The following is a 16,449-nucleotide window of genomic DNA, read 5'->3' on the forward strand; positions in this document are numbered from 1 at the left end:
GGGATTACATTTGGTTCATGTAATGGAAGCCTAAATATAAGTCAACATCTAGACTTGAGAACTGGACTTGAGTGGGACATAGGAGTCATGTTAATAGGCACTAAAAGGAGGCATAAGGAAACCTGAGGAGCTAGGTGCATGTTTGCTTGACAAATGTCGAGGGAGTCGGAGGACGTTACTGAGCCCTGTCTGTTGGTGGTTGCCCTCTTCTGGAGGGTACTGCGCTGCCAGAATGGGGCTGGTAAATGCTCCTTGTCTGCCACCATACAAAGCCGAACACCTCAGCTTAAAGTGCTGATGAAGGCTCTTGGCCCTTACCTGGCTTTCTACTGCCACGTATGAAGAAGTGATGACATTCCATTTTCTGAGTCTGGTGTGACAAAGAGCTGGAGGCTTTTGTGTCTTCAGCTCTTGTAAGCTTGATCCAGAAGAAAATGTGTGTCCACGTGCAAATTTGAAGCTTATTTTTGTTTAGAAGGATCGGCCTCTCTACTCTCCTCAGGAGCCCCTTTGTGCTTTCTTTGCCTTTTCTGGATAGAAATATATCTGTGGGTCTTTTAACACAGATGTATCCAGACCTTCAGATCACGAACGTCGTGGAAGCCAACCAACCTGTCAGCATCGACAGCTGGTGTAAGAGAGGGAAGAAGCAGTGCAAGGACCACACTCACATCGTTGTGCCCTACAAGTGCCTAGGTGAGTGCATGGTGTGATGCGGAGACCGCCCGGGAGAGATGTGTTTGTGCATCCTGGGGCAGGGGAGCAAAGAATTGCCTCTTGGCTTCTTTGAGAGAGAACAGCTCAGTTTATAAGGCTTCTCTCATATCAGGTTGCCATTTCCATGTCCAACTTCCGCTAAAACGTTTTTATTTCCATAAGATGGAACTCTGCCTTCTTTCCAGCAGATCGACAGCTTGATAACAGCTGTGTTGGAATAATGGTGCCTGGCGTGAAAAAGAAATCCCCGTTCTCTCTGCGACTGCCTTCAAAGCCTGAAGGCTATTGTATTTGAGTATCACAAAGACATTGGGATTTAATACTCTGATCCTATTTTTGTGGAGCTTTAATATTTTGTTGCCTTGGAGATTTAAATGCTCAGTGCGTTCAGGCTTCCTGCTTTGGTCTTGGCAAGAGATTCCTATTCTGTTTCAACTGACTATATTTAATCCTAGTTGTTTCAAAGAGGCCCTGCTTCTTGCAGCTGTATCCCATGTCCCCACTTTGAACTGTGAAAGAATATTAGATAAACAGTGATAGATTTCGTTGTACTTTTGGGTATCTCTCCATCCACTTGAATCAGGTGACATGCTTAGATTGTTTACCTTGCGGCTTTTGTCCTGTAGACTGTGACTAACACTGCACTGCACTCCATGCATCCTTAGTAGTAAGCTTAGTCTCGGCTGGATCCCTTTTCCAGTTATCTGCTGGAAAAGACTCTTTTATTTGCAAGAAGCCTTGTGCTATCTTGAAGAGTCAATTTGTGATTGCTGGTAGCGTTCAGTGAAAACCAGTTTTCATAATTCTTAGATGTATCTAAGGATAGCATGTGGCTTGACGTAAGAGAACACAAGCAAATCCACAGAATTATAGAGGTACTATTCCCTTGTATGTAATACCTTCCACTAGGAGATCATGAAGCACTTTGTAAGCACTAGATATAGAATGGATACATCCTGGGAAAGAGATGCTGCTCTCACTTTATAGATGTGGAAATTCAGATTTGAGGAGCAGGCAGGCCCAGCTGATTATGCTGAGTGCTTCTAATGGAAATAAGGATAAAAGTAAGATCTCTGGACTTATAACATGTAATCTCTTTTGAAAATAATCCTTCCCCAAGTATATTCTTCAGCTGAAAATTAAGCTGATTTTAGTGACACTGCACTAAAATTTGATAAGCATTAAACTCTCTGTTTAAAAAGCCTTAATTGGTGTCTTCTCTGAGAAATGTTTTTAACTTGTAAGGCCATCTTGTAAGGCAACTTTAGTTTTCAGATCTGAGTTGCAAGTCAGTCCATATGTGCATAAAATACCTCCTCAGTCTCTTTATGCGTCTCTGAATTGCTTGTTGTAAATGGATGATGTCTGTCTCTGGAGGAAGGTAAGACTTTTTATTATAGTCAGAGTACTTTTTTGTTCTGTTGCTGCTTGTGTCTTCCCTGCTGCAGTAATGCACGGTCTATCTTGAGGTAGGATTTTGCTGTCAGACCGTGTTTAACCTTCGCTCCCCCCCAGCATGAAAGCTCTTTTGTATTTCAAAGGCGGCGAAGGGCGGGAGAGGAGAACCCATCAGCGCTCTCACTGAACTGTAAAATAAAGGTAACAATAGGATGATGGGAGCAGGGCTGAGCTTGGTGAGGTGTGAAAAGACAAACTGCTGACAGTCCTGGCTAAGCTGTTGGATGGCATAGAAACACCGCATCTGGCTGACTCTGAAAAGGGAGAGGGTTTTTTTTTTTTGTTTTTGTTTTTAGGGTTTTTTTTTGTGCTAGCACTGGTCGCGGGTGGGGAGGGTTTCCCAATAATGCACAGTGTATACTGGATTTTCATTGCCAAACTGAACTGTGAGAACCTTCCACGTCTCTTACATGAAGGTTACTAGGATTCAATGTTTCTGAAAACAGTTGCTTTTATTGCTGCTGTTTATTATTAAGTATTGTTTCTGATCAGTTTGAGCCTTCTGCCTTTGGACCGCAGAACCACAGCCTCTTGATTTTAAAGTGTGGTCAGTTTTACCTTTCTTACCAGAAAGTTGTAGCTAACCACTTGTGAGAGGGAAGGATATTAACCCAAAACTGGCATATCTTGAGAGAAGAAAATGGGGAAAAATATCGTTTGTCTATTATGTCTGTTGGTTTAAAATTTAAAAATTTTAAAATGTCCTCAGATAATCTGTCCCTAAACTCCGTTTTGACTTGCGTACAGTGCACAGCGGAAGTGTTCGTGGGCCTTTGAGGCCCCACTAAGGGACTGCAAAATAACTGAAAATATTAAAATCTTTTTAGAGTATCTAGATAACTTTTTATTTTAGAATTACTTGTAGTGGCATTTAAATCTACAAGACAGAAAGAAGAATCTCAACTCTGAGAATATTCACATTTGGGATCCTGCTCGCAATGTCGGTTAGGACTTCTGGGCTAAGAACAGAAAGTGATGCTCCTGCTGAATATAGTTCTGATATCGAATTGACCTGCGTCAGCAGTGAACAGAGTTGTGGTGGCTATTCAGGCTCCGGAGCTGTTAAGTCCTACTAATTCAGAGCCTGTAGAGCAGGCTGATTCTCGCTTCCTCCTTCCTCAAAAGCCAAAGTCTGGCCTTAATGTTTTTCCAGAACTAAATCATGCCGGTCAGGTTGTGGTTATCTAGATGTTGGAACAGGATGTATTTGCTGACTCTAGGTTTGCTCTGTTTTTTGGTCTATGTAGCTTTTATTTTCCAACTTTCTGTGTTTTGGTTAGGCCTGTCCGAGCTGGGGAATGTGCTGCAGTAGATCCTGAATCAAGCCATCTGGATACCGTTAAAAAAAGCAAACAAGACTTACTCAGATATCCAGATACTGAAAACATAGATAACACTTGTGGCACATAAAAATTTCCAGACCATTACAGCAACAGGCAGCATGAACTCGCTTTTGTGTGGTGCAGCTCATTTAGAAATTGGTGGTTAAGTGGGTTGGAAATTGCTCTACACAGATGTGCTCTTTTCAAAGATTTGCGTGAAATCTGTTCAGGCAGTCCTGTCTGTTTCGTGAACAACTATTTATTGACTTGCATTTTAAACTTTGCCTTCAGTTCAGCCTTAGGGTTTGTGCAAAGTTTCAGTGGTCAGCCCCTACTGCAGTTTTCATCTGGGAAGCTGGGGCTCTGTTTTTCAGTAAATTTGCGTAGGCAGCTGCTGCTCTGAGCTGTGCGCGTTAAGAACAATATGCCTTATGCAAACCTTAAAGGCACTTAAAAACCAAGCGTGCTTTAGGGAGTTCCGATACCAGCTTTACCTCCTGCTTGAGGTTGTACTTGTGCGATGGGAGAAGTAAACTCTGGATGTTTCTTGTTTTCCAGTGGGTGAGTTTGTAAGCGATGTCCTGCTGGTTCCAGAAAAGTGCCGGTTCTTCCACAAGGAACGGATGGACGTGTGTGAGAGTCATCAGCACTGGCACACTGTAGCAAAAGAGGTAACTGAGCTGTTGTGACAAGAAAGTTTATTGTGGACCTGTCTGCTTGGATGCCTGCGTATAGTCTCGGTTATTACAGTATTGGAGCATCCCAGTGTTTATCTCTGGAGTCTGTTATTCCCATGTTGCAATCTGTGAACTGTGGCTGAAAGCAGCATAACATTTTTTAAAAGTACTCATGTGACTTAAAAGTCCAGTGTAGTTGAGTTATTCTTCACTCTTGAAGAGCTGTCATAAAGTAACTTGCCCGAGATCATACTCTAGGATGGAGCTAGGAAGTGAAATCAGGTCTCTGGGATGCTACTCTAACCAGTGACCATCGCTCCCAGCGTAGTGGACCAGGCTGGTCATAGGATGTTTCGTATTGTCTTGCACATTTTGCACTAATGTAGCTGCTGCTGGGGATTTAGTTTTAAGTGCTTGCTTGGGGGCAATGTGAGCTATATTGTGACTGTTCAGTGGAGGTTTTACATAAGAGGCGGATTATCTTCTCAGAATAAATCTAGCCCTTTTTCTTTTTCTTTTTTTTTAATCTGGCTGGCAAAAATGTTACAAATTCTCTGCGCTCATTTCAGCTAGAGGTAATACAGACTAAATGTACGTGTTTTCTATTCTGTAGAAACAGCAACATAATGTTTAAATTTCACTGACAGTGTTAGGAAAGATGAGATTAAGGAAGTGCCAGTTAGAACTTCCTATTTCTTTAATTTCCAGGGAGCAATATCCTGTCGCAATGAGCCTGTGCTAGAGGAATTGCCTTTTAATTGAGGACAAACTTGCTAATGTCTCTAAACAACAAAGTTAACACCCACTGTCCTTCAGCATAGTTGGAGAACTTTTCTGGAAATATTTGGATCATTTTTACATCAATGCTATAACAAAGCAAAACACTAAAGAGATCTGATGCATATAAGAAAGTCTTTTTTACTTCATTCTTTTCTGTAACCCCATAAAACCACATTTCTTTAGTTAAGAGAAATGTATAGATGTACTGTCTACTCACAATTCACATTTGGCTTTTTCTTGAATTATCCAATTGATTTTTTTCTATAGCTGTGACAGTAATCTGTTAAAAAAAAAGAGTCAATTTAAATAATTTTTCACTTACTCTAATATATATAGAGAGAAAGCTTAATGAGATGACCAGCCAAAAAAACAAACAACAGTTTCTTACTTTGAAATGCTCTCTCCCTTGTGTTGGCACAAAATATCTGGTTATTTTTCCAGAGCTTAACCAGGCTGAAAATTTAGCAGTTGTTGGGGGGAGTCTGATAAATTCACAGCAGGAACCACTGTGTGGCTCTGATTTGAGACCTTTCTGGGGTTCAGCTTCTGCTAAACAAGTTTCAAATCCGTTTTTCTTTAATGTTTAGACTTAGGTCATAGGTTGCGGTTGTGTTTCTGCTGTAAAACTTAGACCATTGGAAGCATCCTTGGGACCTGTGATAGGCAAACACTGACTTTATCCCGAGCAAGAGCATGATGCTAAACTGACAGAAATGGGCTCCTCTTTCAGGCTTGTCTGACAGAAGGGATGATCCTGCACGGTTACGGCATGCTGCTGCCCTGCGGAGTAGACCAGTTCCACGGCACTGAATATGTATGTTGCCCTCAGACAAAAGTTGTGGATGAAGCTCTTTCCAAAGAGGAAGAGGATGAAGATGAGGATGAAGACTATGACCTTTACAAAAGGTAGGCTTCTTACTGACATACATGTTAGCAACTCTGTACGTGAAGCTGCCGTTACCCGTTTCAAGCAGTGACTCCCTTGTGGTGGGGGCTGAGGAAAATTTGTGTGCTTTTGGATCCCCCAAAGGAGTGTCCTGAACGTGAAAAAGCTTTTCGGGAGGACAAGTTCCTGGAGGAGTTAAACAGCCCTCTCCTTTCATCCTTAGCCAGTCAAAATGACTGTTTGGTCGCTGCAATAGGTGCCTCCTCTAAATGTTACAGACTTTCACTTACTGGAAAGAAACTGTTGAGCAAAATGTAAGGAACCACTGCTGAGCCAGAGGCACAAAGGAGCTCTGCCTGTAACAACAGGTGTATCGGTAATGAGAGATGTCCTGTTGCTGCAGTTGATTGCTTGATCTACGGTTGGTACGTTTATTTTCCCATCTCTTGTGTTTCTAAAACAGATGAAAAGAGAATCGTTATTCTAGTACATCAAAGGTTGGCTGCAAAGTGATTAGCATTAACTCTACCCCCCCTAATTTAACCGTATCCCTTCAGTGAGTTCCCTACAGAGGCAGTTGTAGAAGACTTCACAGGGACAGCTGTGGAGGAAGATGAGGATGAAGAGGATGAAGGGGAAGAGGAGGAGGACGTGGTAGAAGATCGCGATTACTATTACGATAGCTATAAAGTAGACGATTACAATGAAGAGACCCCCACGGAGCCCAGCAATGACAAGACTCTTTCCGAAAAAGAAGTTAGCAGCGATATGAAATGTAAGTCACGTTCTAGCCTACGAGACTTTTGCTTCCTTGAGAGTGTTCTTGTTGGTTGTCTGTTGGTGAGAGGCTTTTGATCAAGTCAATAAATGCCACTTTGGAAGTTTTATTTGCCAGATAAATTAGCAAACAGAGGAAAGCTGATGATGCTTATGTTTCAAGTGTTGAAAGTAAGTCTCTGGGGCGTGGGCCATATGTTTCCAGTTAAACAGCAGTTTTGCTGGCAGAAAGCCCGGGGGTTGGTACACTGAACAAGCACCTCCATTAAGGTGCAGTGTACAGTCAGAAAACAGTATCTGCATAGACTAATTTTGGAAAATTTAAGGAGACATTTGCGGTACACCATGACTTTAAATTCATTGTAGTTTTGAACTATTACCTTGGATTTGGTGTTTTATACCCGGATTACAAAAAGGAAGCTAAAATTGGTGGGCCAGCTTCTACAGAGGTGGCATAAAAGTGGCTGCTGGCCATTTGGTGTTAAGGAAGATACGCAGTGCACCCTTTCCAGTCTCCATTTTAAGCAGCTGTAGCTTGACCAAGGAAAGCATATCAGCACTACTGGCCCACATTTATTATCTAAGTGTTTTGCTGTTGCTTTTGTCTAGTGGCAAGTACCACTGCTGAGAGCATCTGCTGATTGTGTGGTGCCACCGTGGTATAGAGCACCCTGTACTTTGTGTGTGGAAGTGTCTGCAGAGGAAGGAGGAGGGGAGAGGGAATGAAATTCAATTAGCTTCAGATCACTGAATCATTGCCAGCAGTTCTTGCATCTTGTTGGTAAAATGCCAGCGTGCTGCAGATAATTTTACTTGCTGAAACAGGGCTTAGATCATGTATGTGTACAGGACTGTTAGAGGTTTGCAGGTATTGAAGCACACTCGGAACAGTGTGGTTGGGGTGTCTGTTTTGGGGGTACGCAGTCTGTTTCCCTGAAGAAAAGGTCTGTTTTTCTGTGAACAGTTGCTAACGTATACAGTGTATCCTTACACTTGCCTCAAAATAACTCAACCGCTTATTCTGACTGCTTATTGTGAAGGAGTCCAGCGCTGTGTAACACGCTATGGCTACATCAATTACTTTGCGTTTCAATATTTAGCCTTTAGACGTTTCAGACTTGAAAACTTCACAGCTGCGAGTGCCACCCCGATGGTGTTCCACGGGCTTAGTCTGCCTTTTCACTTGCCGTTACACCTGCTCACCTCTAAGACGTCAAGTTTCTATGCAGGCTGAGTGCAACCGAACAGGATGTCTTTGAGTGCTTTAAGCAGCCCTAATGGGCCTTCCTTCCATCATGTTGGTTTTAGATGGTGGAGGCTCTATCACTGGGAAACCTGAGGCATAATGCCGCGATATCAGCAAAATAGATCCTTGCTGTCTCAGCCTCTAGCTGAGGAGATTCACTCTTGCAGATGAGAGCTCTGTGTTGGACCACTGCTCGTGTAGCCGGCTGCTGAGTTCTTGCTCCACAACAGCAAGAGCAGCTGAACACCGCTGGCAAACCTTGTGATAGACATTTTTGAAAGCGCCCTTAAAAAGAACAAAAAAATGACAAAAGCCCTTTGATTGGTGAAGTGGTGATGCTGAGGCCAACACGAGTGCCCCAGAAGAAGGGGTGAGCTAGAGCAACCGCTGAATCGTAAGTCGCTTGGCAAGGCCTGTGCTCCTCACCAGCTCATGTTCTAACCCGTCTCCACACAGCTGTCTGCTCCCAGGAGGCGATGACAGGGCCCTGCCGGGCTGTGATGCCTCGTTGGTACTTCGACCCTAACAAGAGAAAGTGCGTTCGCTTTATATATGGAGGCTGCGGAGGCAACAGGAACAATTTTGAGTCAGAGGAGTATTGTATGGCTGTGTGTAAAAAGATGAGTAAGTCCTGCCTCCCACTGGCCCTTTTGCAGCTAGCCACTGTCTGTCTGGCGTTTGGTGTCTCCTCCTCCTTGCCTGGGTCAAGAGAGGATACGTGTGTAGCCCACCCTTTTGGCTCTGGTGTCTGCAGCAGTTCTGTCTGTCCTCTTGCAGCAGTCTCCTCTTGTCTCTGCTTCTCTAGGTCTTTAGATTTAACTTTCCTGGGAAAAGGGGCTTCTCAACGTATGCTGTCTGTGCTGACCTGGTTGGCCTGCAACCCTTAACAAGGGCTTAGTTATCGTCTTCCAGATTTGCAGCAAGGACCGGGGGACTGTCTCTAAGCTCTTGTTATAAAACACGTAGCTTGCTTGTTTGCCTAACTGGCTTTTTTGCCAAGTATACGGGAAGGGAGCACTTGCTTTCCCCAGTCATGTTATCTTGCGTATGTTTGACCAGTCGGTCCTGAAAAGCAGGCTGCTAATCGCCGTTCTCCTGGTGGTAGACCTTTTCTTGCTATTATATGTTGGGAAAGCATCGGTAAAATAATACAGAATTCAGGTTCCCACTTTCAGCTCAGTTTGAAATATGAATCATGACTCAATCCCTGCATTTTTGAGAGCTTGAGGTTTTTGGCACCAATTTCCACTGGCTTTTATGTCAGATGATAAAACTACCAAAAACATTTTAACCTCCTTATTAATCTTATTGTTGAACTCCAGCACTTCCACTTCAGCTACCATTAAAGCCTTTTGAAAGGCTTTTTGTGTTATCTGGGGCTTGGCAGTCTGACTATACAGCCATAATCCTGTTTACAAAATGGGCTTCATGCAAGTGCTTTAGATTGGGCTGATCTAACTGAAGTGGTGAAATAAAAGATGCGGATGTCAGGAGCTTTTCGTACAAAAGTTTGTCCTGTTTCAGAGGGATTTGGGGCTGGAAAGAGACTTCTCTGTGTCAAAGCCTGGTTCAGAAATGCCATGAGCAGGCCTAGAGTACAGTACTGATCTAGCATTGCCCCTCGCATGCAAAAATACCGCCTGTTTTGTATGTTGCCATTATCTCATGCAGTAGTTCCCTCCCCTTCTTCACTCCTCCCTCCTCAGTCAGAGTAAAGGCTTGTGGATTTAGGTGCATGCTGGAACTAAATTCTTACCCTGTATTCACGTTGAAGCGCAGGGTAATTTTTTGTTTGAAGCATGCTGTCTCCTAGTGAGGTGTTGGAGGTTTCTTCTGCCTAAAGTGTTAAAATGGTTGAAGAGTTCCCAGGAGTTTCCCCTTCCGACCTCCCTGTGTTAAAGTGCACCGGGGGAGTGCATTGTATTTGCCACAGCTATTTTCAGAAAGGGCTTTCCTAAAACTGTAGCGCAGAACCTCGATTCAGTATTTCCTGAACTGCAGTGTATGCAGTCGGAGGCCCTGTCATGGATTTTGCAGGCACTTGAAACTGAGAGTTCTGAAATTTTATTTCTCCTCTTGCTGGATTTCAGTGTCTTAAAGATACAAACCTTCCAGTTTGTTGGACAAGTGAATTTGTCTCACTGAGCCTCCTTCTGTTGCTGTCTTGTCTAATATCCTTGCCTGTTACTCCTGTACGGTGCATCTGGTAGGGAAGGTAGCTTGGAAGTGTAAAATATTGGGTAGTGTTTTGTGCAGATTTACTGTCAAGCTCCCTAATCATATTAACGATGTCTGGAGCCAGCTTGTCAGTGAGCAGCTAATGCACAAAATGTCGTTTAAACTGTCCAAAGCCAATGTGAAAGGGAAGAGGAAATAAGTTCTTTATTCTGCAGTCCAAGTCATTCTGTTGCTGGAGCTGAATAACGCTTCTCTCAGAACTAATGAGAAGCCTGAACAGGTGCTGGGTGCCGCAGTGCATTACTGTGTATTTGGGATGATGTAACTAACTGATGTTGTGCGGTAAATTGGCAGCTTAAAGATATCAAAATGGACTCTTGGTAGGTGGCGGTTCAGTAAATTCAGCCTGCCAGATTGTTAGTTCTGCAGGCATGAAGATTCCTCTCCCTTCCTGTCCTTTGCAATCCAGGATCAGAGTTTTCTGAACCTCTTTTTATCTGTACCGTCTCTTTTCAGTGCCTACTGACGATGTAGATGTCTACTTTGAAACCCCAGCTGATGACAACGAGCATGCCCGCTTCCAGAAAGCGAAGGAGCAGCTGGAGGTCAGACACCACAACCGCATGGACCGGGTGAGCTTCTAGCTGTATTCCTTTGTGCTGCATTGCGTGGTTGCTACCCGTGTTCTTCTGGAGAAGGCAGCACTGAGCTGACTTCCTTTGCAGTCACCAGCCTTCTGTGTGTTTCTTGCAACATGACCATGCAGTGGCAGTTATATTTTCATTTCTTTGAAGTGTTGAAAGAGAAATCACTGGGGACACTCAGCTTGCTGCTCAAAAGGGCTAAGTGCTAAGTTTAAACCCCGCAGCAGCTCTTTTGTGCCTCCAGCACCTAGCTGTGCTGTGCAAGGATCTGCCTGTGAAGGCAAACTAGCCCAAAAGATCAGACATAACTTTATGTCTTGTTGCTGTGTGCTCCCCTTTTCTTGTTCAGGTGAAAAAGGAATGGGAGGAAGCAGAACACCAAGCCAAGAATCTCCCCAAGGCGGAAAGACAGACCCTCATTCAGGTAAGAGTTGAAGGACCTAAAGAGGAAAGTTGCTGCTGTTTGTCCTCATCATCTCAATAAACTAGATGAGAGATGCTAATATTCAAAGTCAAAAGCAGACTGAGATGGAAAAATAGCTTTTCTGTTCCGTCAACGGTTGCCTCTTAGAGGAGATTTGACTCAATTGCATGTTTTGTTCTTGAAGCTGGAGATGATCTGATATTGTGCCAGGTCCTTTCCCAAGCCCAGAAGTAGGAACCTAACTCGCCCTGCAAGCATAGTGACAACAGAGCCAAATTGTAACCTTAGACCTTTGGCCTGTTTTGCACTAAAAATTGGCCTCGCAGCCCAGTTCGGTTTGGCCATGACTCTCTGGACACACGCTTCCTGTTTGGGCAGAGTTACTGAAAACCATTTAGACAGCAGATGAAGCTGGTTTGCTGCCAAAATGCCAGTCTTCTGCCTTATGAGAAGAATTTGGAAAGACTATGGAGTTAATCAGGGATATTCTGGATAGAGGATTGTAAGGGGCAGGCTCTTCTGACAGTCACAACTGTATGAAGCTCCCTCAAACCAATACACATGTAAGTGACCAACTCCAGCTTTTAAGCCTGCTTTGTTTTTTCTTCCTGAAACATGGTATTCTCTCTCCATCTTTTTAACATAAACCACCATTTGAAATCTAAGTCCAAAATAGCTTTCCATCATCTGTGATGCAATATAACAGTATTTAATGGACTGTTCTGCTCCATTTGGAGATGCTGGTAATGACCCTTCTAACAGTATATATGAAGATTCGATCTGAACATACTCTGATGCCCCTCCCCCCCCCCCCCCCCCATGCAGTACCTTTGTACGCTTCGCATATTCAGATCAATGGCTTTAGGGTGAAGGGCTCTATCTTGTTCCCATTGTACAGGGTCGAGGGAAAGATCTGATGTTACGCCATTTGTTCAGCTGAAAGCACGGCCTGGACTTCCTGAGCATAGAACGGGAGCTTTATCTGCATGGCCATGTGGCCTCTTCGTAGACCTTTGAAACTGATTGTGAAGGAAGTTTGAAAGGCAAATTGCCACTATTTAAATTGCAAATATGAAATCTGCATTAACATACGTTAACGCCCTTCTCTCCTACCATGAATGCCTAGAGCATGCGGTGTGGGACAGGCTCTGCTTGTTGTAACAAATTCTGTGAGTGTGAGTGCGTGGCCCTGAAGAATGCGGCCTTTCGTACAGACCCTTCTCTTCCCTACAGCACTTCCAGGCAATGGTTAAATCTCTGGAGAAAGAGGCAGCGAGTGAGAAGCAGCAGCTTGTGGAAACTCACCTGGCGCGTGTAGAAGCTATGTTGAATGATCGCCGTCGGATCGCCCTGGAGAACTACCTGGCTGCCCTGCAGGCTGACCCTCCCCGGGTGAGTTCCTTTGACACGATGTTTTACAGTAGATAGTCCTGGGTAGAGTGTAGGCTGGGAACGGCTTGGTGAGAAGACTGCCTGTGATCTGCTGAGGCAAATGCTGGGAATAGGTCCTTGATACAGCTTTCTCCATCATGTCTGCCCTGAAGACCTAGCAGTGGGTCCTCTAATTGTATCATTCTATGCTTGCCGTTTGGTTAGAAAACCCTCCACACTGTTCAATGTTCATGATGCATAGTGTTCTGAGTCAAACAGACCTGGGTAAAAAGAGATTATCTGAAGAGGTTAGCAGAGGTGACTGATCTACCTGCTAGCAAAGCAGAATCACATTTCAAGTGCTGTATTTCAGCTGTAATTTTTATTTGACTCAACTGGATTTGAACTCTGCTCCCCCAACTCCTGCAGCCCCACCGCATCCTGCAAGCTCTGAAGCGCTACGTTCGCGCTGAGAACAAGGACCGACTGCACACTATCCGCCATTACCAGCATGTCCTGGCAGTTGACCCAGAAAAGGCTGCACAGATGAAATCTCAGGTGGGAGAATGTTTCTATCAAGGGAGGCTTTGTTATCCAGCAGTGGCTGTCAGAGACTCTAGAAGCCGTGCGTCAGGTCCTCACGCTAATTTGCTGGGTACTATAGCAACTTGACATACTTGTGCACTAGTCTCCCGTTCTGTATGCGTATTGCCTGTCCCCAAATATACTGTCTGTACAATTTTCCGTGTAAAGAATCTAGTATTGAGATATTACTTTGGAACATCTGTTTTTAACCACAAATTCTTATTGGTCACAGTAACAAGTCTAGGGCTTAGAACTAGTTCAGTATCATTTTTGCGTCTCCTTTATCAAGCACCCACAAAATTGTTTGCTGGGGATTTGGTCGTCTTTGAACAGGCTTGAATTTCTTTCAGGACCTTGTTCTTCATGATACCTGTGCTTTGGGCGCGTGGAACCGTTTTTGTGAAATCACTTCTGAGTAGAATCTCGTGCCTTTGGCCAGCTTCCTTGTTTCTGAAGTGTAATCTCATAACCTTGCCAAGCGGTTGACTGTAATTGTTAGTTTTATTAGAAAATCTGTTTTGATGAGTTTATTTTGCCTAGCTGCAACGTGTTTCTCTCCTGAGCGCCCAGGAAGTCGTTTTTCTTCTGCTGGGTAGTATATGTGAATACGTTGCTTCAAATGAGTGTCAGATCCGGCCAGCATAATTGTAAGAGTAGTTGCAGATATTCCATAAACCTTTTGAATTATCTCCTGATTTTTGTTTTTACATCCCACTCTTAAAATGGTGGAAGATGTACTGAAGGGCCCAGAGTAAGAGTGGCCTGTTAACACTGAAGGATCCTTCCAGAAGGGTATGTCTTTTTACAGGTTTAGAGAGAAGCAGAAAGAGAGAGAGAGAGAGCTGCAGAGAGAACTGACTGGCCAGCAGTAGGTCTAGGAAGCTAATCTGCGTTTTATGAGACTGGAGTCTGTTACTGTCACCTCTGGTGAGGCGTAGACTAGTGTTGCAGTTACTTTCCAGAAATGAACATTATGCTGGGGGTACCTGGTCCTATGAATTTAATGTTGATTCCAGGTGCTAGTGGGGTACTTCAGTTCTTGTCTCTCTGGTTTTCTACCACTGATTTTTACCTTCTCACTGAGCTGCGCATCCTCAGAGAGACTGGTAGTAGCTGTGATGTTTACAAACTGATGTGTGGCCTGTGATGCGAATGTGGCAGTGTTTTCAGAGACAGCTCAGTGTATCAAGCACAGTCTACCCCCGACCCTTTGTTCTGATGCTGCCGAGAGCCCGAGGGGGAGTGTGTGAACTGTATGCTTCAGCTAAAACCTAAACAGTCCTTAATTCATTCTGAAGGCTGCAGTGTCAACAAATTGACATGCAAGGGATGTGGGTGGTACAGTTCAATTTCCATTCGCTTTACTTTTTGAGATGCACTTTAAGCTCCTCAATCGATTCACTTGATTGACAAGCTGCCACATGTAAAATTAAATTGCTTTCATCCTTGCTCTTAAAGGTCAGGTACACGTCAGACTGTAAAACAGGTCCATTCAACTCCTTAGCTTTCTCCAACGTTTGGCCGTCCATGTTAATGTTTCTTGGTCTGCATGATCCCTGATTACGCAGCACCCTCTGCAGGTCAGGCGTGACTTCACCAGTGAACTTAATGCAGGGAAGAGTGATCTGAGGTTGCGTAGAATTTGCATTTATTTCTCATATGAAGGGAGAAGGCAGTTGCCAGTATAGGCTGTAGGGGGTATAAGCCAATGTAATGCTACCGTTGTTCTGAAAGGCACCTTTATTCTGCAGCCAGACTTGATAAATAATATAGCGCACTGCCTTTGCATGTGTATTTTCTAGTAGTCAAGGACAAAAATTCATTTAATAAAGCGCTTAACTTGTAGTTGCATGAAATTAATTGTGACGGTAGCTGAGGTATGGGAAATAGTTTCAGTGCTTTCAGTGCAAAGCTGGTTGTAGCAAGTGTCAGCTGAATCCTTTCCCTCACCCCCAACCCTTCTGAAAATACTCAGTCATGTACAAGTGGCCAGTTCCAGCAAAGCATGAAGTATTAGAAAGCATCAGAGTATTGGACTAGATGAATCTGTAGTCCCGTAATATTGCCTGTCATGGCAAATCCAGCAGTAGGTATTTTATTTAATAACTGAAGTACCAGTACCAATCAAGTAACTGACAGCTTTTGCCTACTCCAACACATATTCTGTGTTTACAGGTGATGACACATCTCCATGTGATTGAGGAGCGGATGAATCAAAGCTTGTCTCTGCTCTACAAGGTGCCATATGTGGCTGAAGAGATCCAGGATGAGATTGGTGAGTGGCTCTCTGTGCCAGCTCCCATGCCAGCGTGTTAAGCTAGGATATCGTATCAAGTGAAGTAAGCTCCAAAGAGATTGTCAGCTCCCCTGAGGATGTCCTCAAGGACAAGCGCTTGGGCTTAGGTGTAGGCACCACCGGGCAGATATTCTCTGGGTTTTGCAATACAGCAAGTCAGAGTGGCTTGCCCTAAGAACTGGCAGTGGCCATTAAAAAAAAAAAAAAAAAAAAAAAGTCAGCGGCGTTCGGACTAGCAAAGCTCTCTTTAAAATTGAGATAAAGAATATCAATGAATATAAGCAGCTGCTTTACCCTAATACAGGAGCTTAATCCCATCCTGCCAAAACCTCTTGCCATGTCAAATGTCTTGGCCCCTATTTATATGTTTTTCTAGCCTTGGGACTTCAGCAGACAAGCTAAGATAACGTGGCAGCCCCGAGCAGCGTTCCCCTGCAGCCATGCGTCGGCTGCGTTCAAACTATCTGCCCCTTTCTGTCTCTGCCAGGCTTCGTGCAGTCCGTGTAAGTTTTTCTCCTATTCCTTTTAGATGAGCTGCTTCAGGAGCAACGTGCAGACATGGATCAGTTCACATCCTCCATTTCTGAATCCCAGGTGGATGTCAGAGTGAGCTCTGAGGAGAGCGAAGAAATTCCCCTAGAGGGCAAACCTTTCCGTCCATTCCAGGTGAAAACCTTCCCAGCCTTGCCTGAAAACGAAGGTATGTGGAACTGAAAACGTGGGTTCACTTGCTTTACAGGCTGTAGTTGCTTTTTCTTAGCCAGTAGCCCAGCTTGGTGGCAGGGGATGCTCCATCCCTTTGGGTCATTTAGGAGCAAAACAGTTGCCTCAGCAGTACCCATCAGACTGTCCCTTTGAAGGAGGCAGTGCTGCTGGTAATTTGCACAGTGCCACTGTCTTGACTTCCTGATTCATGTTTTCAAAAATTTTTTTTTACCTCTTTCCATTTTGCAGAGAGTGTTAACTTTTTTTTTTGTTTTTACTGTGTGACTTGATTCTGGAATTCATTTTCAATCTTCAACCAAAATGCTCTCATGTAATGTTAAGCCTTCCGTGCTGTGATTTGCTGAAGGGCTACAGGAATTCCT

General features: G+C 44.0%; 1 protein-coding gene across 5 annotated transcripts in view; it reads left to right on the forward strand.

Annotated features, from left to right (window-relative positions):
• Positions 1-16,449, forward strand: part of APLP2 (amyloid beta precursor like protein 2) — a 50,123-nt gene that overhangs the window by 26,556 nt on the left and 7,118 nt on the right. For 4 of the 5 annotated variants that reach the window (XM_064524324.1, XM_064524325.1, XM_064524327.1 and 1 more), the window contains exons 3-13: positions 567-696; positions 4,056-4,168; positions 5,685-5,860; positions 6,398-6,615; positions 8,320-8,487; positions 10,558-10,673; positions 11,035-11,109; positions 12,343-12,501; positions 12,910-13,038; positions 15,241-15,340; positions 15,891-16,061. In XM_064524324.1, the coding sequence (XP_064380394.1) occupies positions 567-696; positions 4,056-4,168; positions 5,685-5,860; positions 6,398-6,615; positions 8,320-8,487; positions 10,558-10,673; positions 11,035-11,109; positions 12,343-12,501; positions 12,910-13,038; positions 15,241-15,340; positions 15,891-16,061 (1,555 nt within the window). The remainder of the gene's footprint in view (positions 1-566; positions 697-4,055; positions 4,169-5,684; positions 5,861-6,397; positions 6,616-8,319; positions 8,488-10,557; positions 10,674-11,034; positions 11,110-12,342; positions 12,502-12,909; positions 13,039-15,240; positions 15,341-15,890; positions 16,062-16,449) is intronic. The other variant, XM_064524328.1, reaches the window with a different exon arrangement.

Source organism: Dromaius novaehollandiae, chromosome 21 (genome assembly GCF_036370855.1).
Source record: "Dromaius novaehollandiae isolate bDroNov1 chromosome 21, bDroNov1.hap1, whole genome shotgun sequence".
Classification (NCBI taxonomy): Eukaryota; Metazoa; Chordata; class Aves; order Casuariiformes; family Dromaiidae; genus Dromaius; species Dromaius novaehollandiae.